Source organism: Thermobia domestica, chromosome 7 (assembly GCF_964235325.1).
Source record: "Thermobia domestica chromosome 7, izTheDome1.hap1.1, whole genome shotgun sequence".
NCBI lineage: Eukaryota > Metazoa > Arthropoda > Insecta > Zygentoma > Lepismatidae > Thermobia > Thermobia domestica.
Window position 1 is genome coordinate 75,864,671 of NC_137460.1, and position 27,315 is coordinate 75,891,985.

The window sequence follows — 27,315 nt, forward strand, 5'->3', positions numbered from 1 at the left end:
AGAACTCAATGGGACGGTACTGCTTATTTTGAACTGCTACATTTACCAGTCCTAAGTTAGTACGAACATATATAGGCTTTTCGATATATAGTAATACATGAACATCATACACGAATATTTAAAATTCCACTCCGAAATGGTAAGGGAAAAAGAGAAAACAAATATAATGAACAAATATAGGAAGAGGGTTTTTTTTGTTGGGTTTATAAACATATATATATATATATATATATATATATATATATATATATATATATATATATATATATATAGTTTCACCACGAACAATACAGGACATTTTTCGAGGGACATCGGAGAACTTTCAGAAGACAAAAAAGGAGGATAATAACATGATTACCCGATGTTATATATGAACTAGAATATTAAAAACTTAATTTTCTATTGACTTACGTAGTTAATATTGTATAATATTTAAATGTACAAACCTTATATACATATATTTGTATTTCGACGTATTCAATTCATAGATTCATTCTGTGAATAATACGTATGACAAAAAAAGACAGGCAATCGTGGGAAATGGCAGTACACGTGGGAATTTACATTGCAAAAATTAATACATATATTCATTGTATTTTTAAATCATTAAATTACCCCATGTTCACTTTGAAATTATCAATAACCAGAACATATCGATAAAACGAAGGAAGGGAAAGAAAAATACAAATTATAGAAATATTAGGATCAGAAACACAAAACTGCAGAAAAAATACGCTAATGAACAGAAATGAATAGAAAATAAGTTTAAAAAAGTTCATGTTAGGTAAAAACCCTACCTTGGCACTTGATAATGCAATCACGCCATATATACCAACTCCTGCTTGCACGATTTCATAAGCATTTTCTTTAGATTCTCCACTCACAAGTTATGACTCTGTTCGTTAAAGATGCGTCTGAGGCCTGTAAACGAACGTTCAACGTCTACCGATGTGACACGATCATATTTGAAATACATCACAACCTTGGAATTCACACCAACAACATCGACCGTGCTTTCCTTGTACTTGGCTGGTTAACATACCTCCTCCAGTGAGAAGCGTTAAATTCCGTATCTTAGTGGTGAACTGCATTCCACGATAACGACAAGCAATGTGACTTGTATTTCCGGTAGAAAGATAAACAAAATTTAAGAAGCAACCATAAAATGGAAAATATAGTCATTGATCACAATGAATGGCATTTATTCGCCATGTTTTTTTGTAAATATAGCACAATATGGTATTTTGTCACAACTGCCGGTCTTTAACGCTAAGCTCACTCCCTCCCTTTTCTGAATCTTTGGTGGAATAACTTAAAGACAAAAAATATAGGAAGTAAGCACGGTATAGTATCTACAAAACGCGTATTAAATAAACTCTCAACCGTTTCCAAAGCTTTTCTCATAGACAAGAAATTTGGGTGCAGATTTTACGTCATTGCTGCGCACCCAAATTTATACACTATACGGACGGCCTTGAAAACAATTATCAGTACACATAATAGCGTTATTTATTAGTTTATATAATAGCATTTTGCACGAGGGGCAACCAAAAAAGTTCCCTTTCAAAGCCGCTACCTTCGGAACACACACATTTGCTCCACCGCTCCTGCCAGTATTGGAAACACAGATGATTTTTTTTTTTTCGAACTTTTCTACAATGGCGAAATTGGTACCTCTGAGGCCAGTTTTTAATTTGGGATCCGATGATCCTAAACTGTTTTTAAGGTTATTAAAAGTCTCTGAAGCTGATTTTCCCACTTTGGTCATGAACTTGATGTTTGCATGTTGCTCGAAAAGGCAACATTGCCCCAAACTGATCACCATACTCTTCTCCCTTCAGCTACACTATTCGTACTTTGCCTGTTATGACCTGTTCATACTTGTTAAATTCATAATTAGGCAACCTAAGGACTGTATTGTACAAGATTCATTGTGATTACATCATAAACACCACAACTGCAACAACATTCCGGGAACTTTCTGACTGTCCCTCATAAATACTATTTGGCATACTTTCTTCATTTTTGGTATTCTTTATTGTCTTTCAGTTATTTGCTAAAATTCTAAAAAGTGGGTTTAGTGAAGAGTCTTAATGATAAAGAGTGCATACGAACGATAGAACAAAAACAACCAAAATGCTGCACGACCACTCATACAGCGATTAAGCGAAAAAAAAAAAAATAATAAATAAATAAATAAATAAATAAATAAAACGTTTCGCGTATCTCAAGTATGGGGTTTTACTATTAGGAGTTAGATTTCTGGCCATTTAGCCCGTCACGTATATGAGGAATGACGTCTCTCGGCGGGCACACCATCCGATGAAAGGGAAGGAAGGAAGCGGCCTGGGACCTATATGTTAGGTACCATCCCAGCATTCGCCTGGTATGAATGAGGGAAACCTTCCCCCCCAAAAAAAAAACTCACTCAAGATGGCTGGCCTGAAAAAGCTATTACACTTTTTTGACCGGGTGTCCCCACGTGTTTTACTATTGTTCAGGATTATCTTTCCTAACGCATATCCGTTATTGAAAATATTTAAATGATCACACCTGTTTTACCTCGCATTCGACAGTAGTTTCTAATGCTCTGAACTAAATGTCGTGTATTATTTAACTAACTAAAAACCCCGCTCTTTTGCCTGGCATCAAGATTAATGGAATATATTTGGAACATTCACAAACTTTGACTTCTGGTTCTGAAAATTCGTTGATGAAGGTCAATTCACTGAGGATACGGAAGTTGAAATTCCCCAGCTTATAGTTATATTCATCATACTGAATTTGTACAATTAAATATACGCATTCTGTATACAAACCAATGCCATATCTCAATTTTTATGCCCTTATGCTCAACAGAGAGAGAGAAAAAAAAAAAAAAACTTCCACCACTTGTATCCTTTATATTGCACGCGTACTCAACTCTTAGTTCTCGGGGCCGCGGTGGCTCAGAGGTAGAGCGTTCACCTCTAGTGCATGGGGTCCTTGGTTCGATCCCAGCTTGCGTCAAAGTGAACTTTATGGTGGACAAAGACCATGTGTGGGGGTTTTCTCGGTTCTCCCGGTTCCTCCCACTTTATTCATTAAACCATTTCATTCTATTATCATCATCACCGTCTCCTTTAGCCTAGCCGGCATAACCATGAGACGTAAAACTCAAAGATTTCATTTCTTTCAGTACTCGGGGTTAAATTTCTTAATTCGTTCAATGAATGAGATATTTATATTCATAATCAAAAATGAACCGCACGACGTATACTGAAACACAACAGAACTGTATGAATCAATACATTTTGCTATTTTTAGTCTTAATTTGACTGGACTGATTTGTAAAGAGCAACTCTCCTCGCGTGTAAAGTATGTGTTAAGTTTAATGTAACAAATGTAATGTACATTTCCATTAGTTGATTGTTACTAATCACATATGGCGTACAGTGGTCGGCAAAAAATAAATAAATAAATAAATAAATACTACATTTTTAATAAAAACTACATATAAACTGCATATAAGATACGCTAGTTTCTTTTGTAGCAGATTGACAAGACACCAGCAAAATAAAAGGAATCAAATATTTTTGTGTTGGATGCTATCAAACTTTCAGAGGTAACATGATAGATTGTATCAGAAATATCACAATCCTGATTGAATTGCTACAGGAATGAATGATTGAAGCATTAGCTTCATACCATCAATAAGTAAAACTACTTCCAGTAAAACCAGTACTTTTCGTTTTTTCTTAACACATATCTCAGATCTAGCCTTGAACTTTTTTTTAACGAAACCCGAATTTGATGCCGTTGCTGAAAAGTCATAAGAAAGCCTTCAACATTATTCTTCTAACAAGTCAAGTTTAGAAATTTCATACTTAAAGGAATCAACGTACACAGCATCTATCTACTCAGCTTTCACACCTGATCAATGCTCCGCAAATGCAAATATCATTACTTACCTTAAGCCTTTTCATTTAGACTTAGTTTCAGTTCAAGTACGTATAGCTCCAACATACCATCTTTGAAAACGATTAGGCTCACAGTGCAAAATTCTAAGGAGGCAATACGGTTTCTCCACAACCATTATCAACAATTTTATCTACACAATATACCCTGTTTCAAAAACAATATACGTATTTCGAAGGCATATATTTATTAAACTTTAAGACATACGAATATGAAATTTTACACACATATTTACGAACCTCTCAAGTTCAAAGTTCAAATTACAGATGTTCAATATGTCCTCCATCAGCGACACGAACAATATCACACCGATACTCAAATTCCTCCCATACTCGGGCAAGCATGTCCTGTGGCAATGATGTTATGGCAGTACGGATCCGGTTCTTCTACTCTTCCAGGTTCTGTGGGAGTGGTGGTACATAAACGTTTATGTAACGAAACTCCACAGGAAGAAGTCACAGGGTTTCAAATCCGGTGACCGTGGAGGCCAGCTGAGACATGCTAAGTCGCCAGTTCCTTCACAACCAATCCAACGGTTCAATAAAGTTTCATTCAGATATTCACGCACTTGGCGACTCCAGTGAGGGGGTGCCGCGTCTTGTTGAAAAATGAAGTTGCCTTCGTGCAGCCTCGGAAACAACCAGTTTTGTAACATAGCGAGACACTGCTGATTGTTAACTGTGTTTCCATTAAAGAACCCAGATGATCGGAATATCGCACAAAACACATTAACTTTGGGCGAATCTCGTACATGTTCAATGACTGCATGTGGGTTTTGTAGGCCCCAAATTCGAACATTTTGTTTGTTCACCTGACCACTAACACGGAAAGTCGCTTCATCACAACACGATGCGTTGTGCAAAAGTGTTATCATTGTCAATAGCATCCAGAATTTCGTTACAAAATGCCACACGTTTGCGTTTGTCATCAGGACGCAGAGCTTGTAACAGCTGTAACTTGTACGGCTTTATAACCTACCGACGTGTCAAAACACGCCAAATTGTTGTTGTCGGCACTTGTAACTCATGACTGGCACGACGATTTGATTTTGAAGGACTACGTTGGAAGCAGTTTGAATTCGTGCAACATTTTCTTCAGGAACACGAGGGCGGCCAGGACTCTTTCCTTTACATACACATCCTGTATCTACAAACTGTCGATACCATCTGCGAATGTTCCACCCATTCGGAGGATCAATTTGGTACCTCAACCTGAAACGTCTTTGCACTGTAATCACGGAATTGCACTTCGCAAACTCGACAACACAAAATGATTTCTGCTGTGGAATAGCCATTTTAAACATATGACGGTTACCAAGCAAAACAGAAGACATCTAGCGGCTATTAACATAAACTAGACTGTATTCGTTTCTCCAATAGCCAAGCCGATGCGCAGCGATTGATAGTTTGGGCAAAATAATTATTCATAATACGTATATTCTTTTTGAAACAGGGTGTATATTTTTCCAATTCAAACACCAAGTGCTCTAATATGTTACAAAAGTATACAAATTAAGGAGTAGCATTTATCACTATTTGAAAGTGCATCAAATTATTAAAATTTTTATCTTTTTATTTATTTTAAAAAAATTCTCTCGTTGCTCTCTTCACAAAATCTCTCTTGTTACAAAAACTTTTGTTCTCAGCAGGAGTAAGGGAGAACGAAATTTAATATATATATATATATATATATATATATATATATATATATATATCCTTTACCTGATCTCCTGTTGAGTGATCATAACTTCCAATCCTCTCGAAAGGAACTGCGATACAATCAAGCTTTATTATATCTCGTGTGGAACATCCTGCACCTTGTTGGATGTGCTATTAACTATGAATATGTCTGCTGAGTTGCCTGAACGCAATAGTGATAACCCGATTGTTTTTGCCTCAATAAGAACAATTTAAAATTAGCTACCCTTTCTAATTCTCGGAAATAGTCTAAAAATAGTACTATATTAATAAAAGGAAAAAAACGGGATTTTATACAGTGATAAAAATAAGCGGCTGGGCTAAATTCGAACCCGGTTCTCCAGCTTACTGTGCTGATGTGTTAATCCTTATTTTACCCAGTCCACTGAACAACCATACATTCTACCACTATACAAATCGGTGCTCAGCCACTCAGACTATACACTCGGTACCAGAATTCCTGTTATGCTTGGACAATCTACATTATCTACTATCTACATTATAGAGCATCTCTCGAATTATATATTGATAAATGGAGAAAATAACAGATTTTATCATCACATCAATTCCTATTTAGGTGCAAACTCAATGACGCACAAAGAGTAAAAGAATGAGCGTCTGTACCGAGATTCGTATCCGATTCTCCAGTTTAACCACTACGCTATCCAGTCAGCTCCCTGAACAGCCATACATATTATCACTCTTGAAGTCCATGCTCAGTCGTTCACATTATCTGCGTGGTTAAGCTATCGGCACGGTAAGCTGAAGACCCGGATTCAAATTTGGGTCCAGTCGCACTTGTGTATCATATAAATAGTGCATCTCTTCCATCCTTGCAAAATAAATACTTTACAAGGTTTGGAGACATGGATGAAACTTCTGAATACAGAACGATAGAAACAGCTACAGGCTTCGAAATTCAAAGATTTCTTTTACTGTAGATGACAGCGAAAAATATTAACATAAAATTCACCCAAATTTTTACGTATATACAAATTTTACAGTATATAAGTATTGTGGAATGTAACAGGTGATAAAATATGAGCCAATCCGAAAAGGGAGATTAACTCCTAGTTTCCTTTTAATTAATTTTAAAAAATCACTAAAACGACTGAGAAGTGAGTCGAAGATCACAGCACGCATAAAAGACGGTATAAGAAAAAGAAAGAAAAAAAAAACTACTCTCCAATTATCCTGTATCACTTGTAGTATATGAATTGTAGTTTTGAACATTACTACTGAAACAAAGTATGAATAGTATAAACAAAGAACGATTTAAATCGCACAGTCGAAGTAGTGAGAAAACAACGTTTTAAATACTAAAAGTCCTGAATCGGAACTATTAATAGTTTTCAAAAATTCTTTTCCGATCGGATTATTTTGGTAAACTTCAATATAATGATATACATACTGGTAAACTAGGCTCCTAAAATAGTAAATAGACGAAACTGAATTATGCTGGTGTGGTCTCTGAAGTGGTGACAATAAGAAAAAATGAAAGAACCAACAGGAAACTAAAGCACATAGTATGTCTACCACGGGTTCGCATGGTCTCAGATAAAACTATGGACTAGTAGCACGTAAGGTGAGAGTTCTAGATTAAGTTAATACATATAAACGATTTTAATTGTTAAATAAATGATAAGTCTTTAATTTTGTACTTATTACTCATACAAATAAATAAGTGGTAAGCTAATGTATGAGAATAGATATTTTGGTTGCATTAATAACTGAAAATGAAAAGAAATCTTTGAGTTTTGCGTCCCACGTTTATGACGGTTAGGCTAAAGGAGACGGTGATGTGAAATGGTGGAATGAAGAAAGTGGGACGAAACAGGAGAACCCAGAAGAAACCCACGCACACGGTGTTTGTCCACCACAAAGTTCACTTGGCGCGAGCAAAACTGTTAATGCCTTTAATGACTACTTCATGAATGAAGTAGGAAGGTTAATCCCTAATAACAAGAACAAAAAAAGTGTCTAGGAAACAATATGTACATAGGGAAAGTGTTAATATTTTCGACAAATTTCTTTTCTTACATCCAGTACGTATTCAAGAAGTCATAAATAATACCAAAAAAAGACAAATAAGACTTCAAAATATGATGAGAGACTGATAAAACTTCTAAAGCACAGCTGTTGTGGGACTGCAGATGTTACAATCTACTATTGGTATCTTTCCTGAGGCATTGAAGTTAGCCGTTGTTAAATTCCTAGACAGAAGTAGTACGATAGATCTTACGTCAAACTACAGACTAATATCGTGTCTGTCTCCCTTCTTCGAACTTTTTCAAAATATTATGGATAAAAGACTGGTCAGTTTCCTTAATAATATTAACGTAATTTTTACTGCTCAAAGCGACTTTAGATCAAATAAGTCTACTGAATCTGCTCTTTACTCGTTTCTGTATTCCGTTCTTAGTTCGTTAAACAATAAGGAGTATAGAAGAGGGATATTCGTTGATATTAGCAAAGCATCTTATATGGTTGATCATGAAATTTTACTCAAAAAATTACCATTTTATGGAATTACGGGAAATGCCTATGAATGTTTTAAATCTTACATCTTCAACCGGAATCCAACTGCTGGAATTGATTGTCACACTTGCAACAAAGACTAAACACGTATAATTCAGATACCAAAAAATTAAATGTAAAGTTCCTGAAGATTAGTGCACTACATTATTCTTTATATATATAAATGATTTGCCGCGATGTTTATGACTCCGCCGAACTTGTTCTGTATGCTGACGATATGAATATATTAGTGAAAGAGGGGAGGGAGGACTATGATGAGCTATGTAGTGCAACAGACTCTGCTGTCAGTAAGTGGTTGGATAAAAATAAACTAAGCACAATGAAGTCCTCGTGCATGTGCTTCTACGTAGTACAAAGTAAAATAAGAGAACACTTAATGCACGAAGTTTCTTGGTCTTTGGGTATCAGATACCTTAGACTGGAAAACTCATACACAATAATTAACCAGTGAGTGGCTCAAAACTGCTACATATTAAAACTTTTAGATATTGTGCGAGTCAACATATTTTTCTTACAATTTATTTTGCATTTTTTCACTTAAAATTAAAATATGGTATTATAATCCTGAGAATCTACTGCACTATTAAGCTCTATCCCATGGATTTCAGTAAACGTAAAGACCACGATGCCGTTTATAGTAATCTGATCTCTAAAAAGGATTTTAGACATACGAAAAATATGAGAAGAGATTGCTATACGCTTGAAATGACGTATACCTTCAAAAAAATCTATAAAATTGAGTCAAGAAATGCTTTCTTTGAGACATAAAATGGGATTTCAAATATTTATTTTTCGAAAACGAATGTATGAAAGAGGTTGAATGTCACAGACGGCATTTCAGGGCACGATTTTAGGCAAACTGAGGGCAACTAAGAAATTTAGCAGTCTTATAAAGAAAGAAAAAAAAATAAGCAAAATATCTCACTGGGATTTCTCCAATCGTTAAGCTCATAAGCAAGATTATCTTCCGACCCAGTGCATTATAACTTCTGTTCCATTTGATTAAAAAAATGCAATCGCGAAATTTATCTCGGATTTTAAATATACGTTCATTCTTAAAGAATAAAATCAATTCTGACACATTTCTGCCTTTTCGAGAAAAATTAGTTAATCTTTCTTAAGAAAAATCCAATGTTGATACACAGTTTGTAACTACTAGTATTTACCTCATCATTTTTTAGTGTCACACTATTTCCTTCATTGGCTTTTCTTTGGCGCTGTCCATCAAAAAGGCTTGATAAATCCCATATTGACTGGCCCGTTCTTGAATTGAAATAATATACCCTATCAGGATATCTAGTTGAAATTCGAGCTTCCCAACCGTATGGTAACCTTGGCTTCTTGGGTGAAGACTTCTCCATATTCCTCGGAATGTCGATACTACCTGTAAAACATATATGTCTTTAATACTTACAGTTTTAAGATGCATCTATAGAATTGTAAATTAAAAAATAAACAAAGACAGTATTTGTAACAAAAAAAATCGCAAATATCCTTTTTTTAGACAAATGTGAAAAAATATCTGTAAAAATAAATAGAAAACAAAATGATCTTAGAGTGAGCTGAGTTCAGCTTCTAATGAAGATTTACAAAATAAAGAGCAATAAAATTTGAACTTACGTCCCCACCACTACTACTATATTTTGTATAATCAAATTAATAAAACCAAAAACTTATTGTTTAAAGAATATTTTTCATTTCAGTTATGCTAAAAAATTGGAGTCTTTAAAATTACAATAAAACAATATTGAAAACAACAAGCACATTATTATTCCTACTTCCTTACTTAGGATGTAGGATTTGGATTTCTGGCCTGTCGGCACCTAAGGCCATTTATAGCCCGTTACGTATGAGAGATGACGTCCCTCGGCGAGCACACTATTCAGGGAAAGGGAAGGAAGAAAGCGGTCTGGGACATATAAGTTAGGTACCACCCCGGCATTTGCCTGGTGTGGATGAGGAAAACCCAGGAAAACCTCATTCAGAATGACTGGCCTGAAAAAGCGTTTTCAACTTTTTCGACCGAGTGCCCCCAACCGGGAATCGAACCTGGAACCGCTCGCACCGAAGGCGAAAGCGTTAGCAACTATCTTACGTGGGGCCATCTACATACTTATTTTACGACATATCAACAACTATATACAGTGAAGGGAACAATAATTCATTTTAATATCACGTATATTTTCGAAGTTTCTAAAAATTCAAATGAAAACACAATAACTAATTATCATCTCTAGATTAGCTTTCTAGAAATTATATAAATGAAACAAAAAGTACTACAAAAAACGCTGCAAAGTGTTACAAAGAAAGAAAAATAAGATAACAGAATATTTCTTTTTTCGTTTCGCTTCTTACTAGTCAACACACATTAACAACTATTCCCCCAAATGTACAACAGGGACACTTATGATGTTTTGCTAAGAGGGGTGAGATTGAATGAATATTTTGAGTATTTCGTGGAACTAACGACCTTATCTAGATCTACCGTTATAGCTGGAAGGGGGAAAAGAATGAAAAATGTGCCGTGTCGTTTTGTGGCAAATCGCCATGTTGAATTAAAAAAAATAAAACAGTATGCGATATATATATATATATAAATAAAGGTAATCAAGAAAGTTCTGTCGCTTTTTGTGGAGATCTATGTTCAATTGGCCCTCACACCGTAAGTTGAATACGAATGGAGATAAGGCGAAGGTCAGCTGGACAGAGCACTGGCATGTGATGAGAAGTGGGTTCTGTAAGCTCCACGGTGCCGTCTAGTTAGCACCCCATGAACCAGTTCCAAAACAACCGAAACCTGCTCTGCACCAGAAGGTCCTCCTGTGTGCTTGGTGGACTGTTCGCTGCATCGTGCATCGGGAACTGCTACCAGCTGATCAGAACATCAATGCAACTGTGTACTGTTAGTGAATCGTGTTCAAGAAAAACTCAATACCCTGGAGCCAGCACCTCTGAATCGCAAAGCGGTCCTCCTGTTACAGGACAACGCTAAGCCCCACGTAGCTAGGATAACCTGGGACACCATTCTGCGCCTTAGATTGGAAACACTATTGCATCCGCCATATTCCCCGGACATTGCACCGTCCGATTATCACCTGTTCCATTTCTTGGACAATCACCTTAGAAGACGCCAGTTCAAATCCCTAGCAGAGGTGCAAAATGCACTTGATACCTTCTTCGCTTCAAGGTCCACCAAGTTCTACCGCGATGGAATTCATGTCCTTCCAGAACGTTAGCAGAAGGTTGTCGATGCTGATGGAAAATATTTTGATCTTCCAGGTACGTCTTAGGTGACATATCGATGCTTGAAGGTGGTGGGTGAAACAGCGACAAAATTTTCTTGGTCACCTTTATTATATATATATATATATATATATATATATATATATATATATATATATATATATATATATATCGCGTGTTGTAAAAATGGCACCCACATTGATTCTTTCCAGATGGCAGTTAAGTCGATAAACGTTGACACTAGCAGCACCACTTATTAGCGTAACAATCAATGTAACTACCTGATACATTCGCAGAGGAATGCTAAAGGTTGCAATGCAAGTTAATGCACGACGTTGCCACATAGGAAAAATGTTTGATACCCAATAGCGGTTGAGGGAGATCCCGTAGGTATAACTTTATATAACATTTTCGCTTTATTTTGACGAGATTAGCGCCATTGTCTGTAGGCGCCATTACATATGCATATTTTAACCCCTATAAATGGATATTTTCTTGTGCAAGAAAAGAAAATGTGAATATGAATGGTATATATTCAAACTATTTCGTGTTGACATTTGCTCATCTTGAGCACAAGAAAACATCCATTTATAGACGTTAAAATTGAAGAGTATCTCATTTTTGCCCAAAAGTGACACTTGCCCTTTTAGACCCAAGCCACAGATATATATATATATATATATATATATATATATATATATATATATATATATATATATATATATACCGGTATATATTACCACAGAGTTAGTCGTAGAATTGACGACAAAGTGACTATGTGCACTTCGACATCTTATAGCATATGAAAAGCCTCAATGGGTTTTCGAAATGCAAGATTTTAGTTTACTTTTCGGAAACTAGATACCTAGCGAAAATACGGGACTCTAGCAGTACTCCCTTTTCTGCTCTACCTCTTGTTTCACGCTCTGATGTAAGGAGTAGGGTCAGTGAGAGTAATTAGATAGATTTCACAACTTTTCCACGTTACTCAGCTTAGTTTTGAATGCAGTTAACTTAGTCAGCACTTTATGGTGCCAATATAGTAACAATTTGGTGCCAAGAAATTTCCTGTCATCTCATAAGTTGATCAGTAAATGTCAAATTTGTGCTGCCTCATAATTTCTCGCCAAAAGGGTAATTATGAGACACCGGGTGGGTAATTATGAGACATCTGTTGTCCCCGACTTTCTGTATGATATTGAGGTATGACGAAGTCCAATTGTGAGACAAAGAAGTCTTCTTTATTTTGCGTTTATTACATAAAGATACACTAATATTTGTCTGAGTTACAAAAAATAACTAAGAAAGAAAGTGGAAATACCTACTGATGTTATTCTAGCACTTTTGTGAGTTGACTATAATAGGCCTATAGGCTAATAGCTATATTAGATAGTTTCAGGTGACAAAACTGGCTTATGAAACAAATTCAGACCAAGATCTAGGCTGTTCACTATAAAACAACTTAGGCTACTTCTATTTCTTTGTTTTATATATTGATATGCAGCCTGGGCTATTTTCAACAAAATAATGTAAGTCTACAACTTTGAAAGTTACTAGGAAACAAGATTATAGGACTACCAAAACTACAGAATACAGCTTTTTTGGAATTTAACATACTAGGATACAGAGACAAATTCCAGCATGCGTCTCATAATTACCCTCCATATTGCAAAATGAGATACAAAAAAAAAAAAAAAAAAAAATTGTAACTGAAACAGAAGCCCAAGGGACAAATTCAACTTAATCCGTAAACTGCTGACCTACCAGGCTTCCACCAACACCCGTTGGTTTCACAACAGTGATATTACTGCACGAGTAGACATAAAAGTTAATTGTAAGATTTCAAATTTCAAAACTTTTTTTTTTTTTTAATGAACTTGTCTAAAAAAAAATTGGTACATCCAAACTTTTAACTGAAACTTAAAAATGTAGACAGAGCATTGTAAAAGATGTTACTAAATGCATGTGCTCTTATCAGGGATGATATCGAAACTGCACCTTGAATTGGGAGACATTCTATTTATTTCCTGATAGGACTTCTCGAACAAGTTCCAAAACAGGTGTTCGTTTCTTGCCCGGAAGTGACCCTGCCTTTGCAGAGGCTAAAATATATAGAACATTTTGACCTATTTTCTATAGCAGGTGTACATAAAGTACGTTGCTACCCCTAAAAGTTGAAACCTATGCTAAAACGCCAAAACATCTGTTTCATCATTGTAAAAGCATAATTTAACGAAGTGAAAATATTTGCAACAGGGTCTCCGCAGGGCCCAGGTGGGGTCCAACTCAAAATTTGCAATTGAAAAGAGGGGCAAGTAGCATATCGTTTGAAAGCTAGTGCTAAAAGAACAACGATAACAGAAGTCTCACAGCTCTAATCAAACTCTGTGCGAAATGGCGGAAGATTCAAAATTTGAAAACAGTCTGCAGCTAACAGTGCATGGCCACCACTAGAATTCCAAAACTGTGATATAGGTGTCAAAATTCTAAAACACGTGTTTCATTATGTGAAAAGTGCTATTTATCGAAATGATTGTATTTACCACAGGGACCCCGCAGGATCCCAGGTGGGGTCCAACTCAAAATTTGCAATTGAAAAGAGGGGCAAGTAGCATATCGTTTGAAAGCTAGTGTTAAAAGAAAAACGATAACAGAAGTCTCACAGCTCTAATCAAGCTCTGTGCGAAATGGCGGAAGATTCAAAATTTGAAAACAGTGCATGGCCACCACTAGAATTCCAAAACAGTGAAACAGGTATCAAATTTCTAAAACACGTGTTTCATTATGTGAAAAGTGCTATTTATCGAAATGATAATGTTTTCCCCAGGGTCCCCGCAGGGTCCCAGGTGGGGTCCAACTCAAAATTCTCAATTAAAAACAGGGGCACGTAGCATATCGTTTAAAAGCTATCCCTCTACAACTTACCGACAGCCCGTCTGGTAGAAGCGATCTAGAAACCTCTAGACCACGTGGCTGTTTTGCATTTACAAGTGTCGTTTTGGTGTGAAGAACCACATAGTTCGACGTTTGTTTCAAAGCTTTAGGTGTAAGAGGTGGTCATGAACTTTAAGATTCAGCATCTAGACGTAGTGTAAACACCCCACCATTTTGCATAGGATTGGCGTAGAGACGAAAGATTGGTTCCATACGCTGTCTGTTTTGAGAAACTTGGAATGAAAATACTACTTAACTCATTTAAAAATGTGTAGTTTGGCCGCTGCCCACGTATAGGGACTCCAGGACATACGTTTTCATTTCTATACATTGAACGTTTTCAATGACGAATTTAGAAAGCCAGCAACCCTGACTTATAGCCTGTGATTAGCTTGAATGAAAAGTTGTGTTAGTCAATTTGCAATAACGTTGACTTACATCTAGAAAATTGATTCTCTAGATTGCAAAGAAGGTTCACAAGCTCATCAAGTTGATGGTGACAAACTCTGTTCTCCAGGACATTACAATGACCGTAGACGATTATGTTACGCTCGAAGATAATACTCAATTCCAGTCCTTGGACACATCAAGTCAACAAGGAACTGCTTCGGGTACCGAAGGTGATTCTGATTACGACTACCTGGACCCAAATCCTTCTCAGGAAACCGCATTTTGGAAATCATGGAGTGAAACGAAATTGAGGGATACTAGCAGCTTATAACTACGCATCCAGTGGTCGCAAACTCAATGATGCGAAACGTGTAGCAAGAGTTGACATCTGTAAAAGTGACATCATTCGGATGAAACTATTCCTGGACAAGGCATCCAAGCGGACCAAGCTAGCAGAACTCCGAGAATCTGTCAAAGCATGGTGCAAAAATCAACGCGCTGCTCCGAATTTTTTTTATGATCACTGAAGAAGACATTGCCGTGGAAGCCTTGGAACAATCGCGGAAGCTAGGGGTTACTGGTTTCAAGGCACCCCGATTCTGGATCCGCCGACTATTGAGAGAAATGAACTGGCGTTCCAGGAAAATCACAAAAATCATGACAATGGCAGCCAGAACAAAAGCACTGGAACGTTCAAACGAATTCGATAGCTACATTCAACAAATCAGGCGGGAGGTTGAAGAGGAAAACTACAACCTTGATCAAATTGTGAATCTTGATCAAAGTGGATTCAATTATGAATTACTAACACCACGAATTCTAACTCAACGTAGAGTAGAAAATGTCGAAACTCAAATAAGATGTGAATCAAAAGTGACACATTCTTACACAGTAAAGGAAGCAATTTTGGCATCAGGAAAGCTCGTGGGCCCGACTTTCATTGTGCTTCGCGAACCATCCGGGAAATTTGGATCAAGGGTCCAATGTAAAATCCCTCAGATCCCTGGAGTCATAATCAGAACCAACAAGTCAGGAATGATCACAAAGACAATATTCAAGGAATACCTGCCACATCTTGGTCGAGACGTTGGAACTTCGTGTCTTTTGTTGAAGGGCGACGCAGCCATCATGAGAGATCCGGACTTGTATCAAGAGTGTCCTGACTTACATCCAGGAACAATCACACCAGGCGTTACTTCATATGGACAGCCATTCGATGTGGGATATATTCTTTACAGAAAAATGATGGTGAAGCGTGCCCACAAGCATGTTCGAAATGAAGGACTTGGAGACAAGCTAGACATGAGCAATCGGTATTCCAGTGCTCACTTGATTGGGGTAACACGAAATCAGTTGGAAGTACCCAGATTCCAAAATATGATCAAGTACGCTTTCGGCAAATGTGGATACATCAACCTTCCTGATGATTTTAGTAACCAGTCAGTGAGAGACTTGTCTTTCAGTTTCCACACAAAGGATCCAGCTTTCTCGACATGTTCGATTCCGGACGACAAACACTGCATGGAGAAGAGTTTTATTCAGTGCAGTTGGTGTCTCCAACCACTGTGCTTTTATCACTTCTTCATGAACAATAGCATGGTCGCAGCCCTCCACGAGTCACTCAAGCCTCACTATCACTCCCTAGTGTGATCGTCATGCATATGGCCCTCATACCTGCATAACAAAGATACAGGCCTGGGAGCTACCACGTTGCTACGACCGTGGCGTGTGACTTACGTGGCTCTCACACATAGACCAGAACAAAAGCCAAGCTTCAGCAAACAACATTCGACGGAGCCGTATCTTCTAGACTGCTTCTACCAGACGGGTCGTCGCAAAGTTGAAGAACGATAGTTATAAACGATATACTTTTTTGAAGCTTCGAGGTAGACTCCGCGTGGGACCCTACGAGGGCCCTGAGGCAAACATTTTAATTAAGATAAATTGCATGTTTTAAATACTGTAACACATGTTTTAGAATTATGACACCTGTATCACCGTTTTGGAATTGTAGTGGTGGCCATGCACTGTTAACTGCAGACTGTTTTCAAATTTTGAATCTTCCGCCATTTCGCACAGAGTTTGATTAGAGCTGTGAGACTTCTGTTATCGTTGTTCTTTTAGCACTAGCTTTCAAACGATATGCTACTTGCCCCTTTTTTCAATTGCAAATTTTGAGTTGGACCCCACCTGGGACCCTGCGGAGACCCTGTTGTAAATATTTTCACTTCGTTAAATTATGCTTTTACAATGATGAAACAGGTGTTTTGGCGTGTTACCATAGGTTTCAACTTTTAGGGGTAGCAACGTACTTTATGTACACCTGCTATAGAAAATAGGTCAAAATGTTCTATATATTTTAGCCCCTGCAAAGGCAGGGTCACTTCCGGGCAAGAAATGAACACCTGTTTTGGAACTTGTTCGAGAAGTCCTATCAGGAAATAAATAGAATGTCTCCCAATTCAAGGTGCAGTTTCGATATCATCCCTGGTTAGATCAGCAAAGGGTGTCTCATAATTACCCTCCACAGACCGTGTCTCATAATTAACCTCACTGACCCTAAATAAATGAAACATCTGCTAGTATGTAACGAACCTTATTTTGGTATTCTGCCCTTCCAGTTATATTTTAGCAGTGACACGAAATGGTGATTTTCTTAACTATTCAAGTAGCGGCTTCCGTAAGAAAGAAAGATAACTTTGTGAACTATTTGTTTCATCGCCAAAAATATTTTATGTTAAGAAATGCCATAAATTTATGTTCTTCCAGGTGAGATTTCGATAAAAGGGATTCACGCGAGCAGATGGTTCTACCAAATAGAAAATTTATAAATAAAATTCGATGTGAACTTTTTTCGAAGGAATGACAGTGTGAACATAAATGATTACCGTCAGTGCGCACAGCATAATGAAGTTAATTTTGAGTGATAGTGAAAGCATTGTTATTTTTAAGTGTGCTCTTTTACTATCCTAGTTTATGAGTATATCCCCCGTCGCTGACGCACCTGCTCCCTACGAAAGAAACCCCTCGCTGCCGCTCGGGACTTCCTGCTGCGCTCCTGCCCTGATTCGGTTAGATCACATTCGTGCTTTATAGTGGCCACCTAGCACAAATTGGTTCATGTTTTATGCAATGTAGTTTTTATGCCATACGTCCACAATGTATTTATACTGAGCCCTCCTGAAGTCAATCTACAAGTAGTAATGGAGCTGCCAATTTAGTGCATACTCTGCTAAAAGAAATACAAAGCTCGTCAAAATTTGGTAGAAGCGTTTGCTCGAGTAATGCCTTATAAACTTCTTCCCTTACCTTATCACTGAGAGGGAGAAGATGCATTAATGGATGCAGATTGACTTTAGGCAGGAGGGCTAAGTATAAATACACCGTGTGGACATATGGCAATAAAGCACGAGTGCTAGCTAACCGAATCAGGTCAAGAGTGCAACAGGGGTGCCTGCTCGGCAGCGTGTCAGCAACTGTGGGTATACGTATAAACGAAGATGCGGGAAAGCACTTCATATTGCATAAAAACACACAGATTTCAGGTACTTCTATGATTACCTTGTAGACTGCCTTTACATAGCACTTTACTTCATCATATTTTCCTTATGGAGTACTATGTGATAAGGTGCACTCTGTAGGTTCGTATTTCTAACTTGTTATTGGCCTACGTATCAGACAGCCTATATGTTTTCATCACTTATACAACCCTATTGTGAAATCAATTCTCATTTCTCCCGTATATTTTACAAATCTACGCCCATATAAAATAGGATAGCATCGAGCCCAAAGGGGCGATACTTTGTGGGACGCCTGTAGAATGTTGCTAAAATAAATCGGTACTTTCTCTTCGTCTATTTCATCATACGCTTCCTAGATTAGTATGACAGTGGGTTTGAAACATTGAAACATTATACTAAGTTGTCAGTTTACTTAACATGGCCTAACTACGCACTTTCACAACACAATGTTAATTAGCAATTAGTCACCGTACAGTGATGACTTTCATTACTATTTTCGTTTGTCTCATGCTTAAATTTCACATAATTCATTCATTCTTCTCTTAGATGTACCGATATATCGGTATCGGTGATATCGGCCACTTTTGGGAGTATCGGTATCGGCAAGTGGACACCGATATTTACCGATACATTTTCCGAACTATTTTTTAATTTGTTTAGTATTAACAGTGACATATTCCATAGATTTCTTTATGCATTTGTACGCCTTTAATTTGCCCTACTCGTACTCAACTGATATTTTTAGTACCTCGATACCAAAATACTGGTGAAGAAAAGCCAAAGGTCTTCAGTCAGGATCATGGGCGCCCGAAGAAAGTTTTCTAGGAAGGGCCTATTCCATGGTCGCTATATTGCATTTGGTATTTAATATACGTATGGTTTGCTATATCACGTATACATTTTTGTGAGCCAGGGGGGCGGGCCCAACCCTGACCTCCCCCTTCGAGCGACCATGATCAGGATAGCAGATTCGTTATTTGAATCTCAAACGAGACAGAAGTTTCGATTCAGAAGAAAATGCTATGGAAGAAACTCACAAGACGCTCACTTTGGCATTATTTTCTCCTACTTGTTGATTTAAAACAGTTAGTTCTAAAGTTAATAAGTAGCTTTATTGTTTTTGACTTCGCTTAAATAACCCTTTATTTTTTATATATATAGCATACACAGCAACACCTGGTTCACCACGCATAATTGTTTAAAGAATAAAAATTTGAAACGGTAGTATCATTTTGCATTATATGTATGCAGAGACAGCGATTAGGGGGGAAGGAGGGGGCATCTGCCCCACTATTTTGAAGTGGCCCCTTAATATATATAGTTTCATTTGGAAATGTAAAGTTTTTGTACGTATAACTGGTACATAGAAAAAAATGTCGTCGTATAATATCTGCCGTGCCGTGAGTACGTATTGGTTATTTGTCTTCCCGTAGAGTTAAGAAAGCTACATGAATTGCGTTTTAACTGCCAAATGGCTCAAAAATTAACACTTTGGAGCTCAATAATCCCAGCCCACTTTCACTTCTTCTTACAAGGGCTCGATGTTAGTCAGCCGAAACTAGAGAGAACATTTCGCAAAACAAGAAAAGTCTTTCACAAGTTATTCTTTAAGTACATAAAAACCGACAGTTCCTAAAATGTCTTTTCTTCTTTCTAATAATACGGAATATTGATTAAAAAGAGAGTAAAAAGAATCAACTACAACTTTTTCATTGTTTTGCCTACAACATTTATATTCCGCAGTTACAAATTGGTGGTGATTTTTTTTTTTTTTTTTTTTTTTAACTAGGAGAGACAACAATGCCCTTTTCGCAGACGCAGCAAAGCCCTTTTCGTCGGCTTTTTTTTTTTTTTCGAAATATATATGAAATTGTATATTAAATGCATTTGATTAAATTCAATAGATAATACATTTACATATTTGGAACCTGCATATTAGGGTATATGTTGAATTAGCTATATTGAGCTATCACTTTTTATCACCGTATATATATTAAAAATGAAGATATAACCAGTGGCCACTGGTTACTATTTGTTAACAAAATGTTCATTATTCTCTTAAGTAATGATCAACACCAATATCACCTATCTATGACTTACGGTTCCCGAAAGATGGCTCCTTAAATTTCCCAAAACCGGAACTTTTTGGCGAATATCTTGGGAACGGTGGCCAGTTGGCCAGTGGCCACCGGTTACTATCTAGTACCAAAATGTTCACCATCCTCTTACGTACTGATCAACACTAATATCATCTCTCTATGACTAATAGTTCCCGAAATAAGGCTTCTTAAATCCCACGAAATCGGAATTTTTTTTGCCAATATCTTGGGAACGGTATTGGCGTTTATCAATACCTAAGAGGATGGTGGATATTTTGGTACCAAATAGTGACCGGTGGCCACTGACTAACTGGCCAATGGCCAAATCACACAATTTTCCAGACAGAATTTTAAAATGTTCATGAGCAAGGAATCAAATTCCTTCTTAGATCTTCGTTGTTTAAGAGTACAAAAGACTAGTACCTACTTGCGTTGCTCGTATCAATTTACTTAATAAAGTATGAAATACGATATACGGTATTTTAACTGAAAAAATACTATCCTATTAATTATACAACCGTTCGTCAAACAAAGTGTTAGAAACAATCAGGAAAACTAACACTGATATACAAATATTCAGATCATGTCTTGTTCCCCCGACTTTTAACGTCCAATCGCCGCCACTGTATGTATGTAATAGAGACTAGTAAATGCAATGTAACTATCAAAGCGCATTATCACCCTAAATATTAATCACTGACTCTTAGAATTAAGTTTACATTATATAAGTATTTACTGCCTTTTAGTATATCTTATGTGAACTGGGTTAAATTTAGAGGAAATATATATTTTTTTTCTGGAACCTAATATGAAATTCTGGTTTTTGTCTTTGTATGTCAAATTTCTGCCTTATATGTAATATACCCTATTAAAATGTTCATCATTTCATTATTCTGAAAATTCCTAATAAGATATAAGAAATGTTTCCAAAGTATAGGTATTGGCAGTATCGGCCTCTTCAATATCGTAATCGGGTATCGGTACATTCCTATCTTCTTTTGGAATTTTGGGGGTCCATCTGCAGAGCTTAACCCAAAAACTGTAATAATATTTTAATAGATCAGTGTGTAAATAATAGACCCTATGTTACATTATTTTAAAACACCAATATGGACGCAACGAAAACATATCGAGAACTTCAACTCTGATCTCTATAATGTCTAATACATAATCCAACACGTAACGTAAATGCCCTTATCCATATAGTGCATAAACAGACCATTGCTGACGCATCTGCTCCCAACGAACGTACCATATTCGGGCTGTCTGGCATGCTCCTACCTGACTCGGTTAAACAGCAGTCGTACTTTTTAGTGGAAACCTAGCAAAAGTTTGGGAAACTTTACAATGGCCGTCCCTGATGGTATCCTTACGCAGACACGAAAATGTACATTCGACTAATTTTAACAAAATGGGCCCAAACTTTCCAAAGATAACTCGACCCTCCTTATCCGCACACATTCTACTCTACCCAACCCTACTGTACTACACCGTTTTAAAGTAGTCCTACTTACCGATGAGTAGTTGGAGTGTGCATTGTAGGTATAAATTCCGCTTTTCGGGAGCCAGATTTTTTTCTGACAATGTTTGGCAGACGGGGTCCAGCTACTTTTTCTAACAAATGTTACAATTTCGGTACTTTCCGTTCACATTAGGTTAGTTTAGGTTGGGATAGGTTAGGTTACTTTATGTTAGATTGTATTAGTGTAGGGATCCAACATTACTTCCGAAAAAATGATAGAATTTCGCTTAATTTTATTAATATTATAGGTTAGTACAGATTTGCACAAGTTAGGTTAGGTTACATGTAAGTACCTGCATCTTATATTTCTCCCGTAAATTTTGTATTTTTCACGTACTTCTAGACCTCGTCTGCTAAACATTCACCCTTTTTTTCTAAGAATTGAACTTTTTTCGTGCAGTTTTACCATACGGATCCATAGTATAAGTAGTAGTAGAAGTAGGAGTTGGAACAGGTTAGAAGCCCGCAGGGGTTCGTTAGGTTCTGTTCTCGACATTAAATGGGCAAATTAAAGACTTCCCCCCATTTTTCCGTTCATTTTACAATCTGTGGATCCGTATAGTAAAACTGCACCCTGTTTTTGTTAAATATGGCCTGATGTTGGTTAGGTCAGGAAACGTGTTTCACGGGAAGTCAAACTTCGGGTTCACTCGAGCAGACGGTTCTGCCAAAAACAAACCTTATAGGTAAAATACGATGTCAAACACTTTTCGTAACAGAAGTAGAGTGTGAATATAAGTAATTTCTATCATTAGATATCATATTGAAGTACAATTTGAATGAGAGTGAACGTATACTAAGTATAACTATTTACTGAAGCGGAAGAATAGAAGAATGCGAAAGAAAGGTGGAAGTACACCGCGGAAACGTTCTGTTCGTGTTACCAATGGACATTTGCGATGGTTATAATGCAAACATACCATTTTATTACAAAGAATTGTGTGATAAAGAGCGTCATATTATAAAGTTTTCGCAGCGTCATTGTATGTCGAAACGTAAAATCAACTATGCGAAGTGTGGGGGAAAAAAAAGTAAAATTTCAAAACAGACGAACTTCTCATAGCAGCGGGCCATTTGTACCTGGGAAACTAGTGAAGCCATTTTGAAAGTACGAGTTTTTACGATTATTTAAGTGCTTTTGAAGGTGAAAATTATTGCGGATATCTTATGTATTTTTCCACTATCCTTGTTTATGCGTATCCACTTCCCGTCACTGACGCACCTGCTCTCTACGGACGCACCCCCTCGCTCCGCTCGGGCCCCCCTTCTGCGCTCCTGCCCTGACTCGGTTAGATAGCATTCGTGCTTTTAGTGGCCACCTAGCACAAGTTGGTTCGTGGTTTATGCATTAGCTCTTCATTTAGTGCATGCTCTGCAAGAAGAAATCGGAAAATGCAATAAATGTCTGAAAATTTGGTAGAGTCATCTGCTCGAGTAATGCCTTAACTTTATACCTAACTTCACGATTTGTGTAGATCGGCAACGGCCTTTTTTTTTTTTTTTTTTTTTTTTTTTTACTTAGTTTTGGCCCTACCGCGGTAACATTTCATGTTCTTCCATTATACACATTGCATTTCTATTCTATTCATTTCACACATTAATTACACTTCCGTTAACACCTCATTTCTCCTGCTCACATTATGTTGGTTACCTAGATTAGGCCCTCCGAATGCAGAGTTAACCTTAAAATTTACCTGCGTTCATTTGGACAATAGCTTTCATGGCACACATACACTTAGATCTTCCTAAACTGAATCTGGACCAAGTAATACAAGTCCACACATCAAAAATAATTGTTTATGATAGTCGATTAAGTGGGAACGGACACACGCAACGAATTTATGAATGAATTCGACTATACGATTATCTAAACTGGCACACCGCAAATTGTCGTAAGAACTATTCTGTATATATGCACCAAATATAGAGGAACATTTTTCTAATATTTATTATATTTCATATTTTTAATGCTACACTTACATTACTCTACCCTGATATGCAGTTGTAGGAAATACTTCAAAACCACCTCTGCTGTTCACAGATTTCAAGTGCATAACAATCACATACTATACATTTGTCAAAGTCACCATTACAATACCCATCACTCCAGTCTTTAAGACATCCTAATATTCCCATTCAAAATTAACACTGTTTTGAATATCACAAGAAAGTACGAACTTCCTTTCCAAGGATGTCTTAATCTTTTTCTTCTTCTTCTTCTAGCAAAGATAAATCGAAACCCGTAAAGTATTATATTTAGTAGGAGGCTTCCATAGTATCATGTCCTCTATTACATTGAAAATTGTTAAGCACCGTGAATATTGTATTAATCAGAAAATGGTTTACACCGAAATAAAAACGTGGACATGCCGGACCAAAATGGCACGGGTCGGAAAACGAAATCGTCTCGCGTAGAGCAGAATACTAATAAAGTTTTTAAAAAAGTGTAGAAAAAGCATGACGCCGGGGATGTCTTGGCATTAGAAAAATGAATTAAACGAAAAAAGCACAAAAATACCTGTATGAGACAAACACATAGCACGAAACTGGAGCACGAGACAAACCAGTCAGTCCCGACCTCAGATCCGCCCGAACTCAGCATACTCATATCAGTGATAGGAGGGTGTCTCAGACGAATTCCTCTCATCCACAGCCTTCTCTATGGTACATAGGGTGTCTCTTCGCAATACACAGATCACAATGTGGCCATATAGGGTTGCCAACGGGGTCTGATCCTAACTAAATCTCTTTAAAAAATATAATTCACATCAAAAGTATTTACCACTAATGCAGAGTGCGAATTATCGGAGAGATAAGGGAAATTTTTCCTTCATCACATTATGATCTTCCCAAAGAAACCAACTGAAACATTCCTGTGGGAGATGCTTTTCTCCCCCGAAATAAAGTTCAGCTATAAAATGTTTTAGTATGTTATTAAATTACTATCTTTCTTGTTCCTTTGCTACTTGTGATCCAGAAGATAGTATGGTGATCGTGAAAGAAGTTGAATAAGATATTTCAACAGATTCACAATTTTCATAACCCCTACACACAATAAAGGTTATTTTTCGATGTCTGCTATCAGTGTGATCGTCCGTCCATCGTCCATAGTCTTAAAACTATCGTTCCATATGGCCTATGGAACCCGATGATTCAAAGTCGCATTCACAAAAGCTCTCTAGTGATTTCCGTTCTTTGTATTCCTATTTCTGCAAGGTCCCTCTTAATAATAGCCTTCCATCTGTGCTTAGATCATCCTAATGGACTTTTTCCTATTAAGTTTCCAGTCAAAATTTAGAAAGTGTTCCTACTTCCATCAATTCCTGCCCACCTGAGCCTTCTATGACCCTAACAATGTCTGTTAAATACTGCAGTTTCCCGTTATGAAGCTTCAGTCCCTCTTTAGTCCGAATATTCGCCTCATAATTTTATTTTCGAACACTTCAGTCTGTTCTTCCCTCAAAGAAACCGACCATATTTTGCAACAATGCAGCACAACAGAGATAATCGAGGCGTCAAATTCATCAACAGAATTCGCAACACAATAGAATTTGGGGTGAATAATAACATGAAGTACTTGATTTCCGTCAATATTTAACTTCTTTGCGGATATGATTTTAGTTTGATAATAAGCTTTTGATCCTAAGCATTTAAAAATATCCACTTCATCAATTGCAATACAATGAACGCATCAAATTTCCATGTATTAATTTTCTTTTCATTTACTTCTAAACCCTTCATCCGTTTAATAAGACCTCTGCACTTCTTTCTGTTGTTCTCCTATAGTCCCCTACCAAATTTACGTAATCATTATGCGCCATGACTTTCTGAGTATCATTCAGCCCTATGCCCCTTATATCTTTGATTTTTCCTTATAGCGTACTCCAGAACAAAATTGAATAACAATGGCGATATCCCATTTCCTTCTTTCACTCCATCCTCAACCTGAAAGCTCTGAATAAGTATTTTGCTACTTGCATGTTACTTTGGGACTCTCTAACCGTCTGTTTCTATATAGCAAATTTTGTAAGAATGTTGTACAATGTTATCCTCCTACCAGAATCTAGGAGATTCCAAAATCAATAAATAATTGATGTATCGGAGTACTATTTTATCATTTCTTTTCGAATATTTGACGAATGAAAAATATCTGGTCAATAGCTGACCCACTTCGTTTAAATACATACTGGTAATCTCCAATAACTTTATCTGCATGTGAGGATAATATTACTAACAGAATATTTTAGAGAATTGTATAGGATGTTAAAAAAGAGAGATGTCTCGATAATTATAATAATTAGTATTGTTGCCTTTCTTGTGAATTGAAACGCCATATGTGATGCGGATTATTTCCTGGAATTAGTGGAACTTTTATTAAGAAAAGACAGAAAGAAAACGGAAATTGTAGTGAGTGTTTCATGTATTTTATGTAGTGATGAAAACATTAATGTGAATTGTGTATTAAAAACTATAAATGTATACTTATATAATAAACTGATTCATTATGATCTGTGCAGTTAAAATTGAGATACACCGTGCAATACGTAGGGCATGAACGTCTCCTTCATTCACCAAAAGATGGTGAAGGTGCTGCTTCGCCTTCACGTGCAGTCACGTGGTATCCTTCTTCAAAAGAAACGTAAAAGCGGAACATTGTCTGCAATAAGGTGTCAACCCACAGGAAAATGGCGACTATGCAGAAAGGTAGTGTGCGAATTAGATAATCTATATTGGGGGGGATAAAATTAGGCCAACAGGACATAAAGTCTGAAGGTTCAAATTTCAAAATGAGACAATAAATGCCTTACCCCCATATATATATATATATATATATATATATATATATATATATATATATATATATATATATATATATATATATATATATATATAATATAAAATATGTGTGTGTGTGACATCTGTAATAAATAAAAGATTCACTAATTTAATAAATCTACTGACAATAACTATGCACATATATATTGTCTGACATACACACACCCTACTAAATCTTTCTGAACGTGTTTAAATGTTGTACTCACTCTTGTCCCCGTAGCTCTCTAAGGTTTATTTAGTTAATAATTCGGCCTGAGCGATAGCCATGATCACAAGCATATGTTAATTTTTCCACTCATATTGAAAGATTCCACTTTGCGTTATTACTTACAGGTTGCGAAAAAAAACTACTTCAGTCCTGTGAAAACTACTAAAATTATCAGTTAAACCGGACATACTTTAAAAAAAAAAATCTAGATATTAGCCTATCAAATAAGAAATGGATTGTTGCTGGTCCCGATTTCTGACATCAAGGTCAAATCGAAGGCCAAATATTTAAAATCTCTCAATTCAAATTTCGAGCTTGTGCTTCTACTTCCCGCTAAAACTGTGCTCATCATGACTTTTTTTTCTCCAAA

General features: G+C 36.7%; 1 protein-coding gene across 2 annotated transcripts in view; it reads right to left on the bottom strand.

Annotated features, from left to right (window-relative positions):
- Positions 1-24,103, bottom strand: part of LOC145690200 (uncharacterized) — a 104,648-nt gene extending 80,545 nt beyond the window's left edge. For both annotated transcript variants that reach the window (XM_081764855.1, XM_081764856.1), the window contains exons 1-2: positions 23,882-24,103; positions 9,359-9,576 (exon numbers count right to left, since the gene is read on the bottom strand). In XM_081764855.1, the coding sequence (XP_081620981.1) occupies positions 9,359-9,553 (195 nt within the window). In that variant the 5' untranslated portion in view covers positions 9,554-9,576; positions 23,882-24,103. The remainder of the gene's footprint in view (positions 1-9,358; positions 9,577-23,881) is intronic.
- Between the last annotated feature and the right edge of the window lie 3,212 nt (positions 24,104-27,315).